The 22,674-nt window shown below is 32.4% G+C and overlaps 1 protein-coding gene across 5 annotated transcripts; it reads left to right on the top strand.

The window, feature by feature from the left end:
- Positions 1–10,493: 10,493 nt before the first annotated feature.
- LOC109800021 (BTB/POZ domain-containing protein) lies at positions 10,494–18,120 on the top strand. Of its 5 annotated transcripts, none has more exons than XM_083063017.1 (13): positions 10,496–10,649; positions 11,202–12,000; positions 12,233–12,553; positions 13,226–13,453; positions 13,790–13,951; positions 14,361–14,573; positions 14,669–14,716; positions 14,815–14,873; positions 16,548–16,680; positions 16,788–16,868; positions 16,932–17,012; positions 17,222–17,308; positions 17,731–18,120. In XM_083063017.1, the coding sequence occupies exons 1-13, from the start codon at positions 10,636–10,638 to the stop codon at positions 17,947–17,949; spliced, it is 2,445 nt and encodes an 814-aa protein (XP_082919143.1). In that variant the 5' UTR covers positions 10,496–10,635; the 3' UTR covers positions 17,950–18,120. The 5 variants fall into 5 exon arrangements, with proteins under 5 accessions (XP_029127809.1, XP_082919143.1, XP_082919142.1 ...); XM_083063016.1 differs by having other exon boundaries at positions 16,536–16,680; XM_020360699.3 differs by having other exon boundaries at positions 10,497–10,649; positions 17,240–17,308.
- The last annotated feature ends 4,554 nt before the right edge of the window (positions 18,121–22,674 follow it).

The following is a 22,674-nucleotide window of genomic DNA, read 5'->3' as shown; positions in this document are numbered from 1 at the left end:
ATAGAGAACACCTCTAATTGTGGTACAATGGACACCCCAGTATTCTTCGAATCAAGTTTGGACCTTTTAGATCTTTTACCTCCTTTAACTTACTCGTTATCCTTACTAAAAAGTAGGCTTTCTCTTGACTATTGGTAACAACCATGTTAACTCTAAATAATCATTGATCAACCTCTAAAGTTTTCAAAAGATTAACTTTATTCGTCCCCTTGAAGTACAGGTCTAGAAGTCATAATTGAAATATCCTTCAGATTCATACCCCTAAATCATAGGATTTAGTTTTTTTTCTTTTGTTTATCCACCACCAATCATTGTAGAAAACCTCTTAAACCAATTACTATGTAACCACTAAGATGATGTCACCACTAACTTAATGTCTGATAACTTCTCCAACATACCCCAACTATTGGCCATACAGTACAAATCAGATGGAGGCCCTCATACTACACTTTAAACTAATTACTATGTAACCAAACCCTACCAACCACCGATTTCTTTAAATCAATCTCAATACTACTCTGGCAAATTTTCCCATAAAATAGTCAATTGTATGAATATCAACCTTAATAGGTGTATTGTGACTGTTGTCAATGCAAGCAAAATGTTCCTATCATAATATTCCATAACATAACAAGGAAAACAAATCCAAACTAGTGTACTATCTAGACCATTGAAGAGACAAAACCTGACATCCATGGTCTAACTACAAGTTAGGAATCAAAGATCATCCACGAACTCCCACCAATAACAACATCCTGATCTTGGTAAAGGTCAAACTTGATCATAAAGAAATCATTACCTATTTCTCTCATATCAAAGTCACCCAATAGTTTTCAAATAGTCTAAGGATGATCCCTCATACTAATTAGGAAACTCAAAGATTTTCCTAAGAGCTTCACAATAATGGCTTGTTTCCAAAGCTCCTACAAGATACTATCATCCAAAAAACATCACTTCAATATGTATCCACCTCCAACTTAATTCGAAATGTTTTCTACTTTATAAGATCAACATGTTTCCTTCTAGAAATCTGCTTTGTTGATCTAATACTTTATCTCAAAAGAAATCTTTGTTGAACCACCCCTTCCCTATTTGGAGGTGTAGGAGAAGGTACTAAATGTTGCGTGAAAATTTCTCACCAAGTCTCTCCACTTTTATTGCTTCTTAATTAACCACTGATATTTAAATTTTAAAAAGAGTAAATTAAAATGGATAGATAATTAAAATAATATATATAGATATAGATAAAAATAGATAATAGTTTAAGATAACAAGCCTATTTGTTTAAGTTTTTTCTTAAAAAAATGTTTTTTTAATGAAATAAGTTATTTTCTATTTTTTTACTTGTTTATCTAAATTGAATTTAAAAATATTAAAAAAATTCCTATTTACTTCATAAAAAAAAATTAGCATCGTTTTTAAATTTTAAACAAACTAGTACGATATGTGAAATGCACCATTAAAGAGAGAGAAAAGAAAGTTTCAATATTTAAGTAATGTATTTTTAATTGTAAAAAAAATTAATGTAATTATTTTAATTTATAATATAGGAATAGATAATTCACATTTAAGAAATAAATAAATATCTTAGAATATATAAATGTTTGTTTCTTGTACAATTCAGGTTCATAATAAATAAATATTTTGATATAGAAATTATATTATACTTAAAATTTATAACAAATAAATATTTTAAATATATAAAATATATTTTGAATTCATAATTAATTACTTAAATTGTATTATAAGGTTATTTTTTACAGATCAGCACCACTCTATAAAAGAGTTTTATCATAGTTTTAAAAATTGGATCGGTCATCAAATCGATTAGGGTATTGAGTCAATGGGTCAAAGGTTGAACTGGTAGGTCACTAATTGAACCACATGACCCGATTTTTATTTTTTTTAAAAAAAATATTCATGTTAAATATATTTTATACTTATAAATTTTAATAAATTCCTATCCTATTTTAAATTTCAATTTTCATCTTATTTAAAGTTATCTCTATTTTTATTTTGTATAAAAAAATACATAAAAAAATTACATGTTAAACTATATATTAATACAAATTAAAAATATAAATAATATATACATATATAATATACTTGCAATTGATATCATAAAATAATATATGTAATATCTACATAGATATTATATTATTAAATATATAATTTAAAATTAATAATATACTATAAAAGTTATTTAAGTTGCACATATTACAAACAAATACATTAAAACAAGTAGTCATTCTTATGTTTAATAAGACATTTTGTTCTTCCATTAACAGATTTAATTCATATTGCTATTTTTGTGATTTGTGGTCCCTTAAAAAATATTTTAAGAAAATTGTGATTGAACTGGTTTGACCTACTAGTTCACTGGTCAAACTAAAAAATTGACCGATTCAATCTAATTTGAAACGGGTCGAATATATAACCAATTCAACTTAAAATTTCGATCGACTGGACCATCGATTCTCAGTTCAACCTGTCTGATTGACCAGTCCGATCCAGTTTTTAAAACATTAATTTTGATAAAAGCTAAACAATAAAGAAAAAAAATAAAATGAAGAAAACACCCATTGCATTAAATGATTTGATGGTGAACAAATTGTTACGTAAATAACAAGGAATTTAAGAAGGGGTGGATTAAATTTCCCGTGTTTTAGGTCCCAACTATAATTATTTACATTGTAAATGTTTAGTCCAAGTTTAGATTTTTATAGTGAATAGTGCAACTGTTTAGATTTTTATAGTGAATAGTGCAACTTTTAATTTTTCATAATGAATCCATGCGATGCCCTCAATCATGTATCCAGAGAGGTGAGAGAAATAACATATAAAGGAGAGTTGAAAGAAATAATGGGTGAGATAATGATTCATCTTGGTTCATCCACCACTAATATCATCTAAATCTAGTCCTAGCTAATCCAGTCTATATTTTTTCTCTATCAATCAAAATCTTTACAATTTCATATCAACACGTGTTAATGCATGACAATACAAAGAGCATCTAAACCTTATTAATTTATTTTTTAAAGAACAATTGAGTGGAAACACTATCTACTTATAAACGATGAGGAAACCTATCTTCCAGACATAATCCCAAAAAAAAAAGGAAATATATCACTTGAAGCGATTAAAACACAACTTTAAGCTTCACAAACTAATGTTTTAAGAATTAAGCGTGATTTTTTACTTCTTGATAATTTTTTTAATGTTTTATTCTTTCTAAATGATAGATAGAAAATAAATATCGTTATATATATATATATATGAGAAGGAATCATTTTATTTCACTCCGTTTAATATCTCATGTTTTATATCAAATTTCAACGATTCAACCGTTTAATTTAAAATTCTTAATGAATAAATCAAATCTACAAATTTTTTGAAAATTTAAAAATCATTTAATATTTCGTTTTATTAATTCGAATCAATGTATAAAATGATTTTATGATTATCCGTCAATTTGAATTAATAAAATGAAGTATTAAATGATTTTCAAATTTTTAAAAAATTTGCAGATTTAATATATGCATTAAGAACTTTAAATTGAACGATTGGATCGTTAAAATTTGATGTAGAACATGAGTTATTTAATGAAGTAAGTCTAGGTAGACTTACTCTTAGAGTAAAAGGATCCTCTTCTGTATATATAATTATTATATAAATTGTGACCATAAGAGATAGAAGTGAATATGATCCAACTTGACCTACTAATAAAATTATTTAATTTAAGTTTTGGACTTATTTTATTTTATATTTTTTTATCCATTGAAATTACAATCACAATTTAGGGTTTGAATAAAAAAAATTTGTGTATTCTTTTCAACCTCCACACCACTTAAATATAGATAATGCTAAAATTAATATAAATGAGTCCAAATTACATTTTGGAGTGTCTTAACCTCGTTTCATATATAATATTATTTTAAAATTATAGATTTTATTGAATTATTGTGCACATTAATTTTATATATTTTTAACCATTAGAATTACAAGTATTAGAATTTAAACTTAAGACCTTGTATATTTTATCACAATTTCCATCACTCAAATATACATAATGATAAAATTAATATAATGTAACAAAGTTGGATTGACCCAACCTTATCCTGTATATAATCTATTTTTTTTATATAATATAATCAATTATTATTGACATAACATTTTTAAAAAGATTAAATTGTACTTTTTGTAACGACCCGTCATGGTCCCTACACTTAGTGGAATCGCATTACTACTAGTTAACTAAGAGAATATTAAACTGGATAATACATACATACAAGTGTGTGTGTATATATATATATATATATATATATATATATATATATATATATATATATATATATATATAATAATAATAACAATTATGTTTTAAATATAAAATATAACACTAAATATGTACAGTCATCCAAAATAATAACTCCTAGTGTTGGTCAAGCACAAACTACAATTATCCCAGAGGGTAACTCTGACACTAGGATAAACTCCTCGTCTCGCAGCGGTTACCTCAACTCCAAGCTAGCCCTGACCTGCTCCCATACAAGGTATGATCATCGCAGTCCATCTACATGGAAATAGAAGGGTAAGTTAGAGTTCAATAAACAACCATAGAAGTATAGAACAATAATCTATACTACACATTCATCCAATCATGTTCATAGAGTCATACCATACACTCTATCCAATACTACTCATGCATAAAATACAATCCACCAATCACGAAGCCAAACACCTCACACTTCATCATATTAACAATCATGCAATAAATGCATCTCATGAAAGATATCAATGCATATCAATCATCTAATGCGTCGTCACGCATACACCTAGGAGATCTCCCTAACAGTGGAGCAGTATAAGTGACATCCCATCCTACCGAAACCACCCTAACCATTTTCACGCCCAATGCGCCCGCTCGGTCACAGCTAAACAAGATATAATCCTCACTCAGGTTTACTCGGATGATGTCATTTACACAATCGGAAGTCTGGATCCACCGTCAAGTATAGCATAGCTGGGTACAGGCTTACCACAACCTTGACATGCATTACCAATTCACTTGTGGAGTTTGCCCACCGACTATTTGCAAGGATCCATGCACCTTCCCAAGTACTTGGTTAAGGGAATAACCCTCGACTTCATACTCCGCTCCAACACTAGCTAAGGACTTAGAGGAGACTCACCCAACCCAATGACCTACCTGAGTACTACTCTCACCCAAATCCAGTGGCCTACCTGAGCACCACTTTCATATATCAGTGACCTATCCAAGCACCACTCTCAAGAGACTCTATGTGAGCTCTTCAAGTTTGAAAATATTTTCCCTCTCCTCAAGTCCTAGGCTATACTCATGCCATAAGGCATCACATGCAATTATGCATCACACATCATACATGGTTTGCCCACCATCATGATCAACAATCATACACATGTCATAAAACATCACATGCAATAATGCATCATACATCATACATGGTCTACCCACCATCATGATCAATAATCATACTCATATGAACATATACTCATGCCATATCATATTTAAACATTCATATATATCATTACCAAACATACATATGAATCACACCTCACCATACATCATATATCATACATACATGATCTAAAACTTCAACTTTAAACATGCATGAGCATCAATTTCAATCCAAAAATATCAAACCCACTCACGCCCAGTGCAACCAAATCATGCCCGGTCTAACATTCAACCCGAGAGCCCTAAACTCTTCCAGGCCCGGTGCGCTCAACCTGCGCTCGGCTTAATCCCAGTCAGAGAGTTCAAAAACTCATCCAAACTAGCAAATCCAGCCACATGTAAACACAAAAACACAATGCATAGGCTCCATACAACACAAAAACAAACTCAAAATCAACATGCACCCATCCGATGCATCAAAATCACCAAAATCTCCATCTTTCCCAAAACCCCGAAAAATGGGCAAATTCTCCGATCCAGCCATGAATCCTCAACTTTCATGCATCAATTCACTAAACTCACATGCAACTAAACGACAAACATTCTAGCTTTCCTCACTTGAAGACTGACTCAAAATAGCCAAGAACTGAGAAGAAGTAGAATTCCCTTTTCGGAGATCAACCCAGAAACTTCAATCTTCCAAAAGCAAGCTTCCTAGCCTGAATTTCAAGATGAGGCAGAAGGCATTAGTGATCTAGAGGAGAAGAAGAATCATACAGAGAAATTTGGGAGAGAAACGAGCTCACAAACCTAGAGACCTTTTCTCTAAAACTTCTTTATAAAAACTTCTCTTTCTCCTCAACTGCACAACCCCTATTTATAGAAGTTCAGGAGTGGCCAAAACGACTTGTTTTGAATCCGAAACGGCCCGTTCTGCACCCTTTCATCATGTGCAAAAATCACATGCAGAACGACCCATTCTAAAACCAGAACGATACGTTCTGGGATTCATCTAGAATGACCCATTCTCCATCTAGAACGGCCCATTCTGGGGTTTGGAATGGCCCGTTCTCAACTACGATTTACAGGTCAATTTAGTAGTTTGGAACGACCCGTTATAGTTTGGGAATGACCCATTCTAGTTTGGGAACGGTCTGTTCTGAGCTACTAAATCACCTATACTGGGCTTTTGGACCTTCTGAAATAACTTACTGTATTACACTTTTGACCCTTTTATAATATCAAATTTGCAATTTTGGTCCTCTACTTTTAAATCTGCAATTTCAATATCTCAATTTTATAAAATTTATAATTTTGGTCTCATGTTCCGTTCATTATTAAAATTGTGACATTGATTATAAGTTTACACTAAGAAGATAACATGACAAGTAAATTTAATATTATTCAGGCTAATGTTTTTTAATTTTATTTTTTACTCATAAAATTGGTAAAATGATATGAAAATGAGATGAAATGAAAACTAAAAGTACAATTTAACTTAAATATTATTAAATATTAATTATTGTGTCATTTATGTAGTGTTAAGACTTGGTGAACATTACAATTTGAAAGATCAATAGATGAACACCCAATAAGAGGACCAAAATTACAAATTTTATAAAATTCAAAGATTAAAATTGTAAAATTAGAATAAAAAGACCAAAATTAAATATTTAATATTATGTAGGGACTAAAAATACTATTTAACCTTTTACAAACATGTTAAAGCCTAAATTAATGATTATCACTTCATGTAGTTGATTATTGTCCAAAGTAACTCATAAAAAAATCTTGAAAGCATAACAATTAACTATGTAATTGATCAACTTACTTAAAAAAATATAGATTTTTGAATAAACACTTGATTACGTATGTAAGACTTAATCATACTTATTACATTTATATTATCTAACACATTCTTTTAAGTACATTCTCTCTCATTTATCAAAATTTATTAAAAAAATATAAATTTTGATAGGTTTAATATTCTGTTTAATAACCATCTATTATAAGTTTTAATAAATTCTATTTAATAGAAGTAGTATTTAAAAAAAAGTGTAAATTAAGACTCCTCTCTTTTAGTTTTACAAACTTGATTCAATATTAATATTGCAAAAAACAATCTTTTCACTTTAACACCTTTTAAGTTTTAAGCATCAATCGATCAAGTCTAACAGCGGTGAGCTAAAGGATATTAAGTGATACACATCCTTTTTTTTTTTTTTTTTACATTAATACACATCTTATTAAACTAAATACTTGATAGTTCATATTAATATTTTATTGAATATTAAATGAAAATTTATAAAAGTAAACAAAAATTGTATAATTGTGTAAACAATTATTACAATAGTAAAGACTAAACAGTCCTTAAAATATTATAAAAATTATAATAGTAAAGAGACTAAATTTGTAAGTGTACTAGTAAGCCCATTCGACCACCTGGTTCGGTCGTTCGGTCATCTGCTGGCCGATACCCAATCGGCACCTGAATGGCCGAACTAGATGGCCGATTGCCGTTCGGCCGCTAAATGATCCATAGGCTCAGATTCCTATTAATAAGAGCCAAAGATTAACCCATAATCAAGGATTAAGAGTTAATCACACTAGTAAGCCGATTAGAGGCGTATTACCTAATCTGGTAATCCTGTTGCAGGGCCCATGGGAATCCGGACCCATAAATGTTAGTATAAATAGCGCATGTCACGAGGTAACGTCACTGTTCATTAATTACTATCGATATCTGTGTTTTGTCCTGACTTGAGCGTCGGAGTGCCTATTGCAGGTACCTCCCCCTCACCGGAATATTCGATCGGAGCACTCGTTCGGCCCTCAAAATACAAGAAGATTACTAGTGTGCCCTTTAGACAGGTACATTTTGGCGCCCACCGTGGGGCCGAACCGAGACAGTTGTGAAGATCAACGAAGCAAGGCAATGACGAAGACAAGGAGAATGAACGCAGAAGAGCACCAAACCGAGGAGGAGGAACATGTTGAAGTTGTAGACGAAACCGATGTCTCCGAGACCGTGCGTTTGCTCAAGCAGGAGATGGCCGCAATGAAACAACAACGGGAGAAGGATGCAAAAAAACTTTCGGCTTTGAGAGCCGAAAACGAGGCGTTAAAAACTCAAGACCCCTCGTGGAAACCTACCCAGCCCACCAACACTCAAACACAAGGATCCTACCACTCCCATGACATCCATACTTCGGCTCTTCATGCTTCGGCTGCTGCACCTGAGAAGTTTCATTCGGCCCTGCCTACAGTTGGACGTCCCACCGACGTAGCAACAGTGGGATCACACCAACACCCTTTCACACCCTCTATCATGCAGTTACCTTTGATGGATAACTGGAAGTCTTTGCCGATTGATAAATATGATGGTACATCGGATCCTGACGAACATCTTGACATTTTTCTTATGCAGGTAACATTAAGCACCACGAACGATACTGCTTTATGCTGGATTTTCCCGACATCACTAAAAGGCAGGGCCTTGAGCTGGTTCACTCGGCTCCCTCCCAACTCTATTGATTCGTTCAACACGCTATCCTCTCAATTCACAGTCCAGTTTGCAACGAGTCGGCCTCACAGCTTGACATCTCTATCGCTGGTCAGTCTTCGGCAAGATAAGAAGGAGACTCTTCGGGTTTTCATGGATCATTTCAACAAAACAGCCTTGGAAATCCGAGATCTTAATTCAGCATCTCTTCACTCCCGCTAGTTGAAGCCTCTTCGGATGTACTCACATTTTCGCTAGACCTGTCCCCGTTCGGCGATGGTATTTCCCTTTGCACCGGCCTCGAAGCCCTAGACGACGACCCCTCGGATGATGATGACCGAGCCACACTAGCCGAAGAGCTCTCGGAAGAAGTAGCCATTCAATCAAACTTACCAAAAATCTGAATGTGAAACGGTCACTCGGCGCGCTCTGCTGGATCTTTGATATCGCTCGGATGATACTATTCGGCTGAGAATGATACGCGTGAGAGGCCCTACCACGCACCGCTATATATAGCAAACGAAAAAAGGTGGGAAAATTCAAAATTTTGAAAAATGTAACTGCCTGATTTTAAAGATCCAACGCTGGCGCCCCAACCTTTCAACTTCCCACATAATTGCAACTCATTTCTATACCCTTGTAAAAGGTACCCCTTCTACAAGGCTAGGGGGCAAGTGTACTAGTAAGCCCATTCGGCCACCTGGTTCGGCCGTTCGGCCACCTGCTGGCCGATACCCAATCGGCACCTGAATGGCCGAACCAGATGGCCATTGTCGTTCGGCCGCTAAATGATCCATAGGCTCAGATTCCTATTAATAAGAGCCAAGGATTAATCCGTAATTAAGGATTAAGAGTTAATCACACTAGTAAGCCGATTATAGGCGTATTACCTAATCTGGTAATCCTGTTGCATGGCCCATGAGAATCCGGGCCCATAAATGTTAGTATAAATAGCGCATGTCACGAGATAACGTCACTATTCATTAATTACTATCGATATCTGTGCTTTGTCCTGACTTGAGCGTCGGAGTGCCTTTTGCATGTATCTCTCCCTCACCAGAATATTCGATCGGAGCACTCGTTCGGCCTTCAAAATACAAGAAGATTACTAGTGTGCCCTTTAGACAAGTATAGTAAGGAAAAAAAAATAAAAGATGAATTTTGAGGCATAATGATAGTAATAGATTAAAAGTGTAATTAATATTAAAATTTATTAAAAAAAATATAAAATTATATAATTTTTTTTTATGTATAATTAAAGAAATGAAACATTTCATTATATATTTTATTTAAATAAAAAATAAAATGTAAAATAACAAAAATAAAACATAAATAATAAATAATAAAAGTAAAAAAGATGGAAAAAGTATGTGGTTATTATTATTACAGGAAAGAATTGTGATGAAAAAATACAAATGAGAACCAAAATTTAAGTTAATGTGAATTTTAAAATTAAATAAACAAAATGAGAAGATAAATTAGGAATTAATAATAATAAAAAATGTTTTAATAATTTGTCATTTTTCCGAGATTAACATAGCGGAGATTTGACGAGCAGCATAAGCAGGGAATCGGGTGGTGGGTGGGGTGGGTGAACGTAGCTGTGCTGTGAGGTTAAGGAATGATCCAGAAGGCACTGCGAGAGTGATTACGCGACGGTGCCACCAAAACAAAAAACAAAAACAAAAAAAAATCTATGCCGATTGAACGGTAAGGAAGCTAATTTTATTTTAGGAATTTTTTTCAAGGGTTGTATTCTAGCAATTTAATTAATCAATTGAAGTCTGGATGTGAAATATGAATGGTGAAGCTGAGACCGAGCCATTAGCTGACGAGGATGGTCCTACAAAGGTCCAATCAGGCAAAGATACGCACTACCTGACAATCAATGATGTTTTCCCAAATCATTTTTGTTCATTTTCCTTACGAGGATCTTAGTCAGCATAGATATTTCATCCTTGTAGTTTGTACATGGTTGGATAAGGATGTGGCTTAGGATTACCCTTTCCATTTCTATTTTTCTTGTTTCTGCCCTTTATTATTTCTTTTGGGGTCAAGTCTGAAAGCTTCTAGTGCCCGTTTTGGGCTATCTATGAAAGTGATGTTTCAGATATCTCAATTTGTTATAAATTATCGTTAACTATTATCATTCTCACACGCCAACGCATCAAATTCCCCTTCCCTTCCCTTCCCTTCCTTATTACCTTACTATTAAATATACATTATTGAATATTGATTCATTGCTGGTGTACTGTGTCGAAGAACAACCATGTCGGAGAAGTTCCTGACCGTGCCGCCATTTGAGTGCGCATGGAGAGAGGATTTGAAATTCCGGGAAGCTGGTAGAGGTTGTGTGGCCTTCGAAGCATTCGCCTGCAACGATGTTACACTGGTTTTCCGTGAGAATGTGGGAAGCCAGGGTTACCATTATAAAAGAGATAGCAGTCCTCACTACACAATCATATTGGGGAGTCACAGGAATCGAAGACTCAGAATTGAGGTCAATGGAAAAACTGTTGTCGACGTGGCAGGGGTTGGTCTTTGCTGCTCTTCCTCCTTTCAGAGTTATTGGATCAGCATCTACGATGGCTTGATTAGCATAGGCAATGGGAAGTACCCTTTTCAGGATGTTGTTTTCCAGTGGTTGGATTCTTATCCCAATTGCAATGTTCAGTATATTGGCCTCAGCAGCTGGGATAAACATGTTAAGTATAGAAATGTTAATGTTTTGTCCATGACCCACACTCATGTGCCCCTCTGGAAGCATGTTGTTTTCGGTGATTATCAAGTTGAGGATGAAATTGATGCAGCAGACTGTTACGATTACAAGCATATGGATTATGATAAATGGGGGCTCAAAAATTTCCTCGAGAGTTGGGACTTGTCTGATGTGTTGTTCATTGTTGGAGAAGATGAAAAGCCCGTTCCTGCCCACAAGGCGATTTTAGCTGCATCTGGGAACTTTTCTCTGTGCTCTTCCTCCTTTGTCATCAAAGTACCCACAGTGTCTTATCCACTTTTCCATGCACTGCTTCACTATATCTACACTGGCTGGACCCAGGTAAGGGGGTCATACCTTCTTATTATTTTCGTATTTGCTATTGTTGATGTTAAACGTGGAGATTGAGATCATCATTGTCTGCTACAAAAGTTTTTCATACTCAATTTTCTGTGCATATTAATGTTTACTTTTTTCTTTCTTGGGTGATTTTTATTTAATGTGGTATGTTGTACTTGTTGAACTGCATTTGATATTTATATACTCAAGGTAGTTGTGTCTTTGTATCATGTAGATTCCTCCGGAACAACTTGGTTCTTTGAGGGCTTTAAGTCTGCAGTTTGAAGTGATGCCACTGGTGAAGCAGTGTGAAGAGACTATGGAGCGGTTTAAGCTAGATAAGAAGTTGTTGATGGGTGAGAATGTGGAGTTAACATATCCTTCTATCCGCCCTCATTGTTCAACTTTGCCCTCACTTCCTGTCAGCATTCAGCAACTGAGACAATTGAAATTAACAAGCCAGTACGGTGATGTAAACATCTACATCGAAAGTTATGGTCTCATTGCACGAGCACATAAAATTGTTCTCAGCTTATGGAGTATCCCCTTTGCTCGGGTGAGCCAATTTCACAATCTTATATGTGATTTAACCTGAGCTTCCATTTCCTCCCTTTGAGGGTGGTTTTTGAAGATTCATAAAAGTAAAACTGTAAACGCAATATTTATTTGCCTAAGCATTAAGCTTCTACTTTTATGGAGGAAGTATTGAACTTAATTATAAGAGTTCAGTTTAAAAGTGATGAACTATATATTCAACAAAACCTTGAGAGAATGTTTCTAAATCTCCTAAAATTATTTCTTCTACAATGGGCAGGGAGTGAAAAATCAAGGGTGTTTTGTTTACGACTTTACATTCTAAGGTCTAAGGAATGACTAACAAATTTGATCTGGTTAATAAAACGATTTTTGTGTGTAGCATCAATTCAAGGTATTCAACATGCTCTGTTACAAATTAAATCTTGTGACTTGTGAGGTTAAGTAATTTACACCCCAACACTGTTGTAAATAGCTTCGATGTCCAGTGTGTTCTACTTGTGTCTTTGCAATGCAAGTTAGCATTTTGTCCAGAAACAAGTATTTGCGATTTTCCTTGTCTGTATATGTCTTAAATTTCTCTTTATGCAAATAATATTCTTGTGTTGTAGGTATTCTATGTTTTATGTGGTGGTTATGTATTTGCATACCTGACAATATGAGCTATTAGTTACACATTTTGTTATTTTGCCAGATGTTCACAAATGGAATGAGTGAAAGCATGTCCTCGGAGGTTACTTTAAGGGATGTGCCACCAGAAGCATTCATGGCTATGCTTGACTTTTTATATGATGGGCAATTGAATGACAAAGTTTTAGATTCTGGTGCCTTGTTGCTCCAACTCCTTTTATTAGCCGATCAATTTGGAGTGACTTTTCTTCAACAAGAATGCTGCAAAATGCTTTTAGAATGTCTCTCAGAGGTAGTTTGGCAATCTTCACTCACAACGGAAATCAGTACTTATTTGGAAGTTTGAATCATTTTTCCTGTGGATGCAACTTGAACTAACTGTTTGGAGAAGAGAGTTGTGGTTTCAGACTTATGTAAACAAAAGAAGAGATCCATTTTATAGTAATCAATCCTAAGATATTGATACTTCCCGTCTACATATTATATGCAGGGATGAAGTTCTTCTATTGGGTGAAGGTCATACAACAGAGTTTTTCTATTATACACAAATTTAATGGAGGAGGAAGCAGACAATTTGGCAACTAATAATACTGTAGCCTTTGAAGCTAACTGTTGAACTTTGTTGCAGGACTCAGTATGTCCACTCCTCCAAGTGGTTTCTTCAATCCCATCATGTAGACTTGTTAAAGAAACACTGCAGAGGAGAATTTCCATGAACTTCGACTATTATATCAGTGCAAGTACTGACTTTGTTTTGTTAGACGAGACGACCTTCATCAATATCATTAAGGTGTGTTTCTTGTCAAATTTCTTCTTTAGTTGAATTTGATGGTAAACCCAAGAATATAGCATAATATCTTCTGATCTACATTGACATACCTGTAAAGCAGAAATGTTTTGCAGATAGGGGGTGTAAAGCATAAAAGATTAAGGTTCTACTTATATAGATAAGCCATTGAAGTTAAAAACAGGATTTTAGTGAATTCCTGTATATGCAATGTGGATGAGACCTAAGCTGTTTGATCTGAGAACTGTAGATATGATTTTACTCATTTGAAACACTAAATTTCTCTATAAACCTTGTGAATATTAATTTAGATATAATTCATTATGTGGCAGTAAAATTGTCTATCCTAGTGGGTCTTGTAATATTTACTCATTTGACTGATGATTTCTCAATCTATATTTGGATTTTGCAGCATCCAGATCTGACAGTAACATCTGAAGAGAAAGTTCTTAATGCAATATTAATGTTTGGCATAAAGGCAAAAGAGTTGTTTGGGTGGGAAGTGGTGGATCAATTAATAGTAAATTCAAAACCTGAAATCCTTTTTGGAGAGAGGCTTCAGTTAATGTATGACCTGTTGCCATTTGTGCGATTTCCACTTCTACAATATTCCTTACTTGAGAAGGTTTGTATTCTCTGCATTCAAACATTTTTAGACAGTTACATAAATATGATTTGCTTATTCTAATTTCTGACTATAACATTATAATTAATGTGCAGTTGCAGAATAGTAACATTGCCTGGCATATTCCTGTTTTCCAAAATCTAGTGAGTTTGCTCTTGTTCCAATAAATTCAGGCTGTATGTGTAATCTGATTTTGTAATCTTATCTCTGAATAACTATTCTGTTATTTTACTTGTTACAGGTTAATGAGGCTATCAATTTTGTTAAATGTGGGCTGGCAGGGACAGAAAATGAAGAGAAGTAAGTTCTTCACCTTAGTTTGTCTACCAAGCTTCTTCATTGGGTTATTTAAGTCATGCACTGCAATTTAATTGTGTATTTTTTCAATATTTAGATTGTGGCCTCTGTACTCTGTACTATTAGTATTAACAATAACAATAGCTTATTTGGTGTGAAATAAGCTGCAATCCCATTGATTACTGTATTATGAATTCTGATTCATTTGTTCTGGGTTATTCTCATTTTTATTCACTAAACGTATTGGCCCATTTGGATTATAGAGGGGAATTCTTTTCAAGATCCATACAAGATGACTTAACCTATTGGATAACACACTATTTATCTCTCTCAAGCTTAATACCCTATCCTTCCTCTTCTTCTGTCCTTGTTTTCTGCCTCCAGGTAACAGTTTTAGGGAGCATAATGAGGGTAAATCTTGTAGTTCAGACACTACTTGCTTTTGCTTATATCCTTCCCTGGGTTAAGGGCACAATTATTAGAACAACGCTATACTTTGTGGTATGGGTACGGATATGCAGTACTTGGGAGTATATAGTATATACAGTTGTTATGCTGATTTAAAAAATTAGATGCAAACACGTATTTCTAATATTAAATTTAAAATAATAATACATTTGTAAATAGCAATTTTTTTTTATTAACATAATAAATTTAACATTTTTATAAAATTTATTAATTTATTTTTTTGATTTTCTTTTTCCTGGTGGGTATCCAATTCCCAACCCTTATTGTCATTAATGCCAATACCAAACTATCCAATTCCCAACTTGGTTCAGGGGCGCACATCTCCCTCCCCGTTTCCCTCATTAATTACAGATCAGAGCTCGTTGAAGTTTTGAATGAAAAATTGCACTCACATAGGTGGTTAGGCCCTTCTGTGGTTGTGGCTTGTATCGCTTTCATACTGCCAAACATGGTGTTACCGTGCCCAAGTCACTCAACACTGCATTTTGCTCCCTAAACAGCTATGGTTGAAGCCCAGCATGCATATTGCAACGAACTAATATGAATTTGGTACTAGTTCACAGTTTGAAGGGGGGTTAAGTGAATTTGGTAAAGTTGTTCCTAATGTGTGTTAGCGGGAACATGATAAGCATTGTTTAATACATCATAATTAATGCTTTTAATTATTTCGAAAACAAGCTTTGAATGGCTTTTGTGCTTTGGATATAATAAATACTTTCTTTTCCAACTTCAGAAAAAAATTATATTTTTGACTTAACATGTGCATATGGGCACACATTAGAAAGACATTTTAAGTTCCTATTAAGAATGATATTTGTACTTGTGGATATTAACAGTGACATGCTGGTGGAGTTTGGAGTAGGGATAATGGATATGGGAAAGGAACATTAGAAGTGGGGACTGTGGAAAACGAAATTAATATATCATAAGTATATGGATTGAGGATAATATCCTAAGGTACTCATTAATTTCTTGGCTACTTAGTGTTTTCTAAATAAATTAGGAGTTCTATTTTGAAATGGGATTACTTGGATGACAAGTTAGGAATATTAGGAGTTGTTGGTCTGTTTTTTAAGGTTTTTGTGCTTTTCACTTCCTAGTTCCTACTTCCCAACTTACGTTATGAATTTTGTCAGATTTATCTGCTCCCCATTCCCTATAAAAGAACACATCTCAAGAGTAGCTAACATACATTAGCTTTCATTGTAGTGTTAGATTCCAACATAGACGGTCCAGTTACAGGGAACTCCAGTACATTTGTGATGGGGATGACCATGGAGTTCTGTACTTTGCCGGCACATCTTATGGTGAACACCCGTGGGTTAATCCTCTTTTGGCAGAGGTAGAACATCTAATTTATCTTTTCCCCTTTCATTTTACTTTTTAGGAATTTTTATGCTAAGGGCTAATTGTTTATACATGCTCTTCAATAAAAATTATGTGTGGCAGCCTAGGAAAATTACAATCACAGCCAGCAGCCCCCATTCAAGATACACTGATCCCAAGGTTTTGGTCTCAAGAACCTACCAGGTATGCTAAACTTTTTAACACTTGTTTTCTTGAATAGTACCTAACTGCATGTGGCAATCGCAGGGAACATGTTTTGCTGGGCCTCGATTGGAAAATGGACAGAACTGTACCTGGTGGATGGTTGATCTTGGCCAAGATCATCAGGTATGTAACATGCAGATTGTGTATGTTTTAAATATTTTATAATAGTAATATAGTACTCGCTTTTGATCAAGCTCTTTGAGCTAGTGGATATTTGACGATTTTATTCCCCACCTTCCAACTTCATTTATCAAAATTATAGAAGTAGAATTGCTCCTCCATGAGTAGATCGTTACTTCTTAGTTGGAATCAACATTCCGATTAAAAAAAAGAAAAATCGATGTGTGCAGCTTATGTGCAACTACTATACCCTGAGGCAGGACGGTTCTAAGGCATTCCCAAGATATTGGAATATTCAGGTAAACAATCCTTGCTCTGTGGACGGTGTTTTCTTATCTGGTAGAACTGGTAGCGGTGTTTATTATCTGTTAGTGTTTAAAAGTTAAATAAATAAATCATCAATTTAGTCCTAAACCAAATAAGTATAGCTCCTAAATAGTCCTTAAACTAACAAATTATGTAAGTAATCCCTAATTTATTTAATATCTAGTCCCTGAGTTGATATATTTTACTGACATTGAGGCACTAAAATGAAGAATTTTTCAATACTTGAGGGGCTATGTAGTATGATTTCAAATACTTTAGGGATTGCTTATATAATTTCAATAGTTTAAGGACACTATTTGGGAGAGAGAGTAATGTTTGAGGCACCAAATTGATGGTTTATTCAAAGTATTATGTGATGGGAAAGGTTATTAATTATGTTGTGTAAAATTTTCAGGGCTCACTGGACGGGAAGAACTGGACGAACTTGAGAGTCCATGAAAATGAACGGACTGTATGCAAACCTGGTCAGTTTGCCTCTTGGCCCATAATGGGCCCCAACGCTCTGCTTCCCTTCAGGTACTTTCGGGTTGTTCTCACGGGACCCACCACCGATGCCACCAATCCCTGGAATCTCTGCATTTGTTATTTGGAACTGTATGGCTTCTTCCTCTAAATGCTTTTGGTTTGGTACCATGAAGCATGCCAATACCATACTTTCCTGTAATACAATTTCAGCTCCTCATGTGCATTATGGTTTGCTTGTTGACTAAAATATTTTAATTGGGTCATGTATAAGAGAATTGCTGTGTATAAGAGAAATGAAGTTCCAAAATTTAACAGTTAATTGTTTTTTATTTCATCGTTAAAATTTGGTTAAATGAAACTTGATAGACTTAAATGCGTTTTGTCCTCAAATTTTGGGTATATATTTTTTTTCCTCAAATTTTAAAATTGTGTTTTTAGTTCCTATTATTTAAAAAAAAAAAATAGTTAGTCCCTTAAATTTATAAGTTGTGTTTTTTAGTTCCCAATATATCATATTTTTGTTCCTCTCATTTTATCACTATTAATTATGATTTTAGTGATCAAAATAATAATTTTTAAAATTATTGAAATTAAAATGATAAATTTTAAGTTTGAGGAACTATAATAATAATTTTTGATATTTTAGACTAAATATAAATTTAAAATTTGTCAGAAAAAAAGACTAAAAATATAATTAAACAATGATATTACAATAATTACTCTCAATGGCAAGTCAAATTTTTCTCCCCGATTTCCAGTAGGGGGAAGAGAGGTGTATATGTAAAGAGAAATGAAAGCACAAAAGTTGCTGGCACATTCCAAACGTAACAGTTTATTTGACCCACCAATAATAGGCGTAACTTTAAAGATCTCGCCAAATAATAAAATAGAATTTATATTTTTGGGTCGATCTAGGTGTCCATTTTCCAGTTGGGAACTTGAGAGTCCAGTATTAATTTTTTAAATGCAATGAGTTCTGATTAAAGTGTGAACATCTTCTAACAAGTCCTGATCCATAAATATTAAATAAGAGGTCGAACCCGTATTATTTAGTAAATCTCGCATGAATTTACATTTAAGTGTTAGACAGTTAATAATAAAGTTTTTTTTATTTGGGACCTTTATTTTTCCTGTTTGGTATGTAAATGGTGGTTGCCAATTGTGTGAAATGTGTTATTTGATTTAGCCACCACCGAAAGGAAGGATGTAGGTAAATTTCAAAGGAAATAAAAGAGCCAGTGTAGTTCACACCCCCTCCTCCTATATGACAGATTGGTAAATAGAGATGTGTATATTTCTTCTATCCAGCCATAAAGTTTCTAGTCATTTTTTTTTTCTTTTTCATATTTCTGCATTCTATTGTTATACACATTTTATTTGGAATGGAATATTTGAATTGCTATCCTGAGAGTTTCAGTGATGAGTATGCATGGTTATTTAAGTTTAGGGTAGGTGTGATTATATATATATATATATATATATATATATATATAGGAAGGTTCAAACAATACTGGTGTAACTTTTATTAAGTGTTATATCGCTCAATAATTTTATATTAAATGTGAATTTTGAAAATCCAACCGTTAGATTGAAAGTTCATATCTCTTAGATCATATATATCAAATTTTATATTAATCTAAGATGATTTGATACTTCATTCTCATAAAACAAAATTGACATAATATATACATTTCAAAATATACTAAAATATGAACACTTTGATTATCTTCAAGTTGTTGTTCAATTTTAACTGACATATATGATCTAAGAGATATGAACTTTCAATCTAACGGTTGGATTTACAAAATTCACATTTAATATAAAGTTATTGAGCGGTGTAACACTTAGGGGGTGTATTGGATTAAGATTTTAAAGAACTTTTTTAGTTAAAAAAAATCCTGCGGATTTTAAAAGACTTTGCAGGATTTTCATGACTTTTAAGATTTTGCAGAATTCTACAAGACTTAAAATCATGATTTTAATGGATTTCGCAAGACTTTTAAATCAGGATTTTGTGGGATTTTGTAGAATTTTCGTGGATTTTTGACATATGATAAGATTTCAAAAACAATTTCATACATTCAAATTTAAAAAGAGTCAAAGACAAAAATAATAAAAAACAACAATGTCTAGATAAATAATAATAATAATAATAATTCTCCATAATATCATATCCTCTTAAATAGCATTCACTCACATATCCATAATTATACTAGTCCTCAAAGCATTAGCGTCTTCTCGCTTTTACTCCTAGGTTTGAATAATAGCCTCAAAAATATGATCTTCATTAACCGGTAATGTTGAAGATGAAGGTCCATCCACCGCTTCAATTGGAAATTCATCAGAACGACATTCTTTACGTAGAAAGTTATGTAGTGCTGCACATGCTAACACAAGTTCTACTTAAAAATGGAGGTGCTGACTTAAAAATTGTGAACCTTGATTTAAAAATATCAAATATTCTCTCGATCACATTCCTTAAAGATGCATGACAAAGATTGAACAATTCTTTCTCATTTTCAGGGTCATTACCCTGACATGCAAAATCTTGTAGATGATATCTTACACCTCGAAATGGAGCTAAAAATTGGCGTCGATTAGGAAATCCACAATCCACCAAGAAATATTTACCTAATTACATATGCAATATATATAATATTAGTATAATAATAATAATAATAATAATAATAATATTATTATTATTATTATTATTATTTAAAGAATAAGCATTTACCGTAAGCCACTTTAAGTTCATTCCTCCTTGTTAGTATTTTAGTTATATATTATATGATAATTTTTTAACGATATTTATAAATGTAAATTATTCTAACAAATATTTTAACAATATTTTATTTTTTTTAAAAATAAGTTAATGGAGACATAAATCCTAAATCCTAAAAAATTAGATACTGTAATGTTTTATGTTAATTTTCTTTTTTAAAATATAAAAAAAATCCTAATTTCACAATATAAGAATAAAAATAAAAATTCATAGTAAAAAAAATAAAATAATTATTGTGTCATAAAAGGAGGAGGGATAAGAGTAACAAACTCAGGAGAAGGAGAGATATCGCAATGTTTATGCTAAGAGGGTTCTTCCCCCAACTAAGATCCATTTTCATCTCATTCTACTCATAGAAACCCTAACTCAAATTCAAAATATATATATATATATATATATATATATATATATACATATATATATATATATATATTGTAGAGATCATGATATTAATTTTATCTTTCACCTTTCTCTTTTCTTGACGTGTGTTATAAAAAAAATTATCACTTAAAAGTTAAAATTTCAAGCATTTTTTTGTGTTATATAAAGAAACAAATTCAACTAAATGGAATAAAATAGAGCAAGTCAATTAAAGAGAACGAACAGAAAAATAGAGCAAGTCAATGATACTATCATTTACATATCGGAGTTTCACAAAATAGGGGAATGGAATGAGAACAGTACTACAATATTATATATAACCAATGAACAGTAGTGCAGTATTATTAGCAGAGAAAAAATGGAGAAGACAAGAGCATAAAAAAAAATGAAAAACTCACTTGAAAATTCTTGAAGCACTTGAAAAGTCACTTCAAACAATCCTTCAAAATCCGATGGGTTTGGATGGGATTGTTTTATGAATTTGGTATTTATAAATAACACTAGAAAGTCCTTCAAAATCCCTCTAACACAACAATCCTTTAAAATCCTTATATTTTTTAATACCAATGAATTGATTTTAAGTTGTAAAAAGTCTCAAATGAATACCAATGGATTTTTAGTGGACTCTTTAAAAAATCTTGAAAATCCAAATTGAATATCACTTTATTGTTTTTAAGTAACATAAAATCCTGATTGAATACTACTGGACTTTTTTACTCAAAAAAAAGTCTTTTAAAATCCTACAAAATCCTAAACTAATACACTCCCCTTAATAAAAATTACACCAGTGTCGTTTGAACCCTCCTCATTTATATATATGTATATATGAGGAGGGTTATATATATATATATATATATATATATATATATATATATATATATATATATATATATATATATATATATATATATATTAGTTTTGGACCCTTTGTTTGAATTGTTCAAGTTTGTTATTACACTGATTTTTCAAGCATCCATTGGATGACTTTTAAAATTGTTTTGAACTTATTGGGTTTTAAAGCTTTTTTTTTTAAATTATTTTTCTCCATTAAAAAAGGAGTTCAATTTTAACTACTTGTCTCCTTAAAAAAAAAACCTATAGGAGTAATATAGATAACTAATTTTTAAATTGTACTTTTTTAATTTTAAAATATATCATTGTTAATTAAAATGTCAATTTTTGAATTTAAAATCTATCAAGTTGTTAATTAAAATAACTCCATTTTTTATTTTAAAAACCCACCGATTTGTTGATTAAAATTGTCCATTTTTTAATTTTAAAAATCTTAAAATATACAGATTTGTACTTAAAAAAGAATATCAATTTTTTGAATGAGTTTTCAATACTACCTACATAAAATTTAATATATAATTTTCTATAACAATATATAAAAGAAATATTATTTTACAAAAAGTTATTCATGTAGCTGGTACTGAATTTGATTTCTTTTAGTAAGGTCTTAGAATCATATTCGAGTCTCAAGTGTAGAAAAATCTGTTTGGGAGAGGAGATTTCATTAAAGGTGATCAGTTAGGTTTTTCAACAAAAAATAGTCATCAACAAAGTTAATAGAAGATGAATATTTCGTACCAATAACATGGTTACAAAAAAAAGTATCTTTTTTTTTAATTTCACATTTCTTAAGACGCATTTACCATTTAAAATCCATAATTTGTAACATCTCTTAGATTTAACGTCTCAGTGACTCCA

This window comes from Cajanus cajan, chromosome 9 (genome assembly GCF_000230855.2).
Source record: "Cajanus cajan strain Asha chromosome 9, NIPB_CcT2T_4, whole genome shotgun sequence".
Taxonomy (NCBI): domain Eukaryota; kingdom Viridiplantae; phylum Streptophyta; class Magnoliopsida; order Fabales; family Fabaceae; genus Cajanus; species Cajanus cajan.
The sequence above is the reverse complement of the archived record's forward strand: the minus strand, read 5'-3'. Positions and strand labels throughout refer to the sequence as shown.

Bases quoted from the DNA above. Each gene is read 5' to 3' on its own strand.
- LOC109800021 (XM_083063016.1), top strand. The intron at 13,454-13,789 runs GTAGTTTGGCAA...ACTTTGTTGCAG, and splicing joins TTTTAGAATGTCTCTCAGAG to GACTCAGTATGTCCACTCCT. The intron at 16,681-16,787 runs GTAGAACATCTA...TATGTGTGGCAG, and splicing joins TTAATCCTCTTTTGGCAGAG to CCTAGGAAAATTACAATCAC.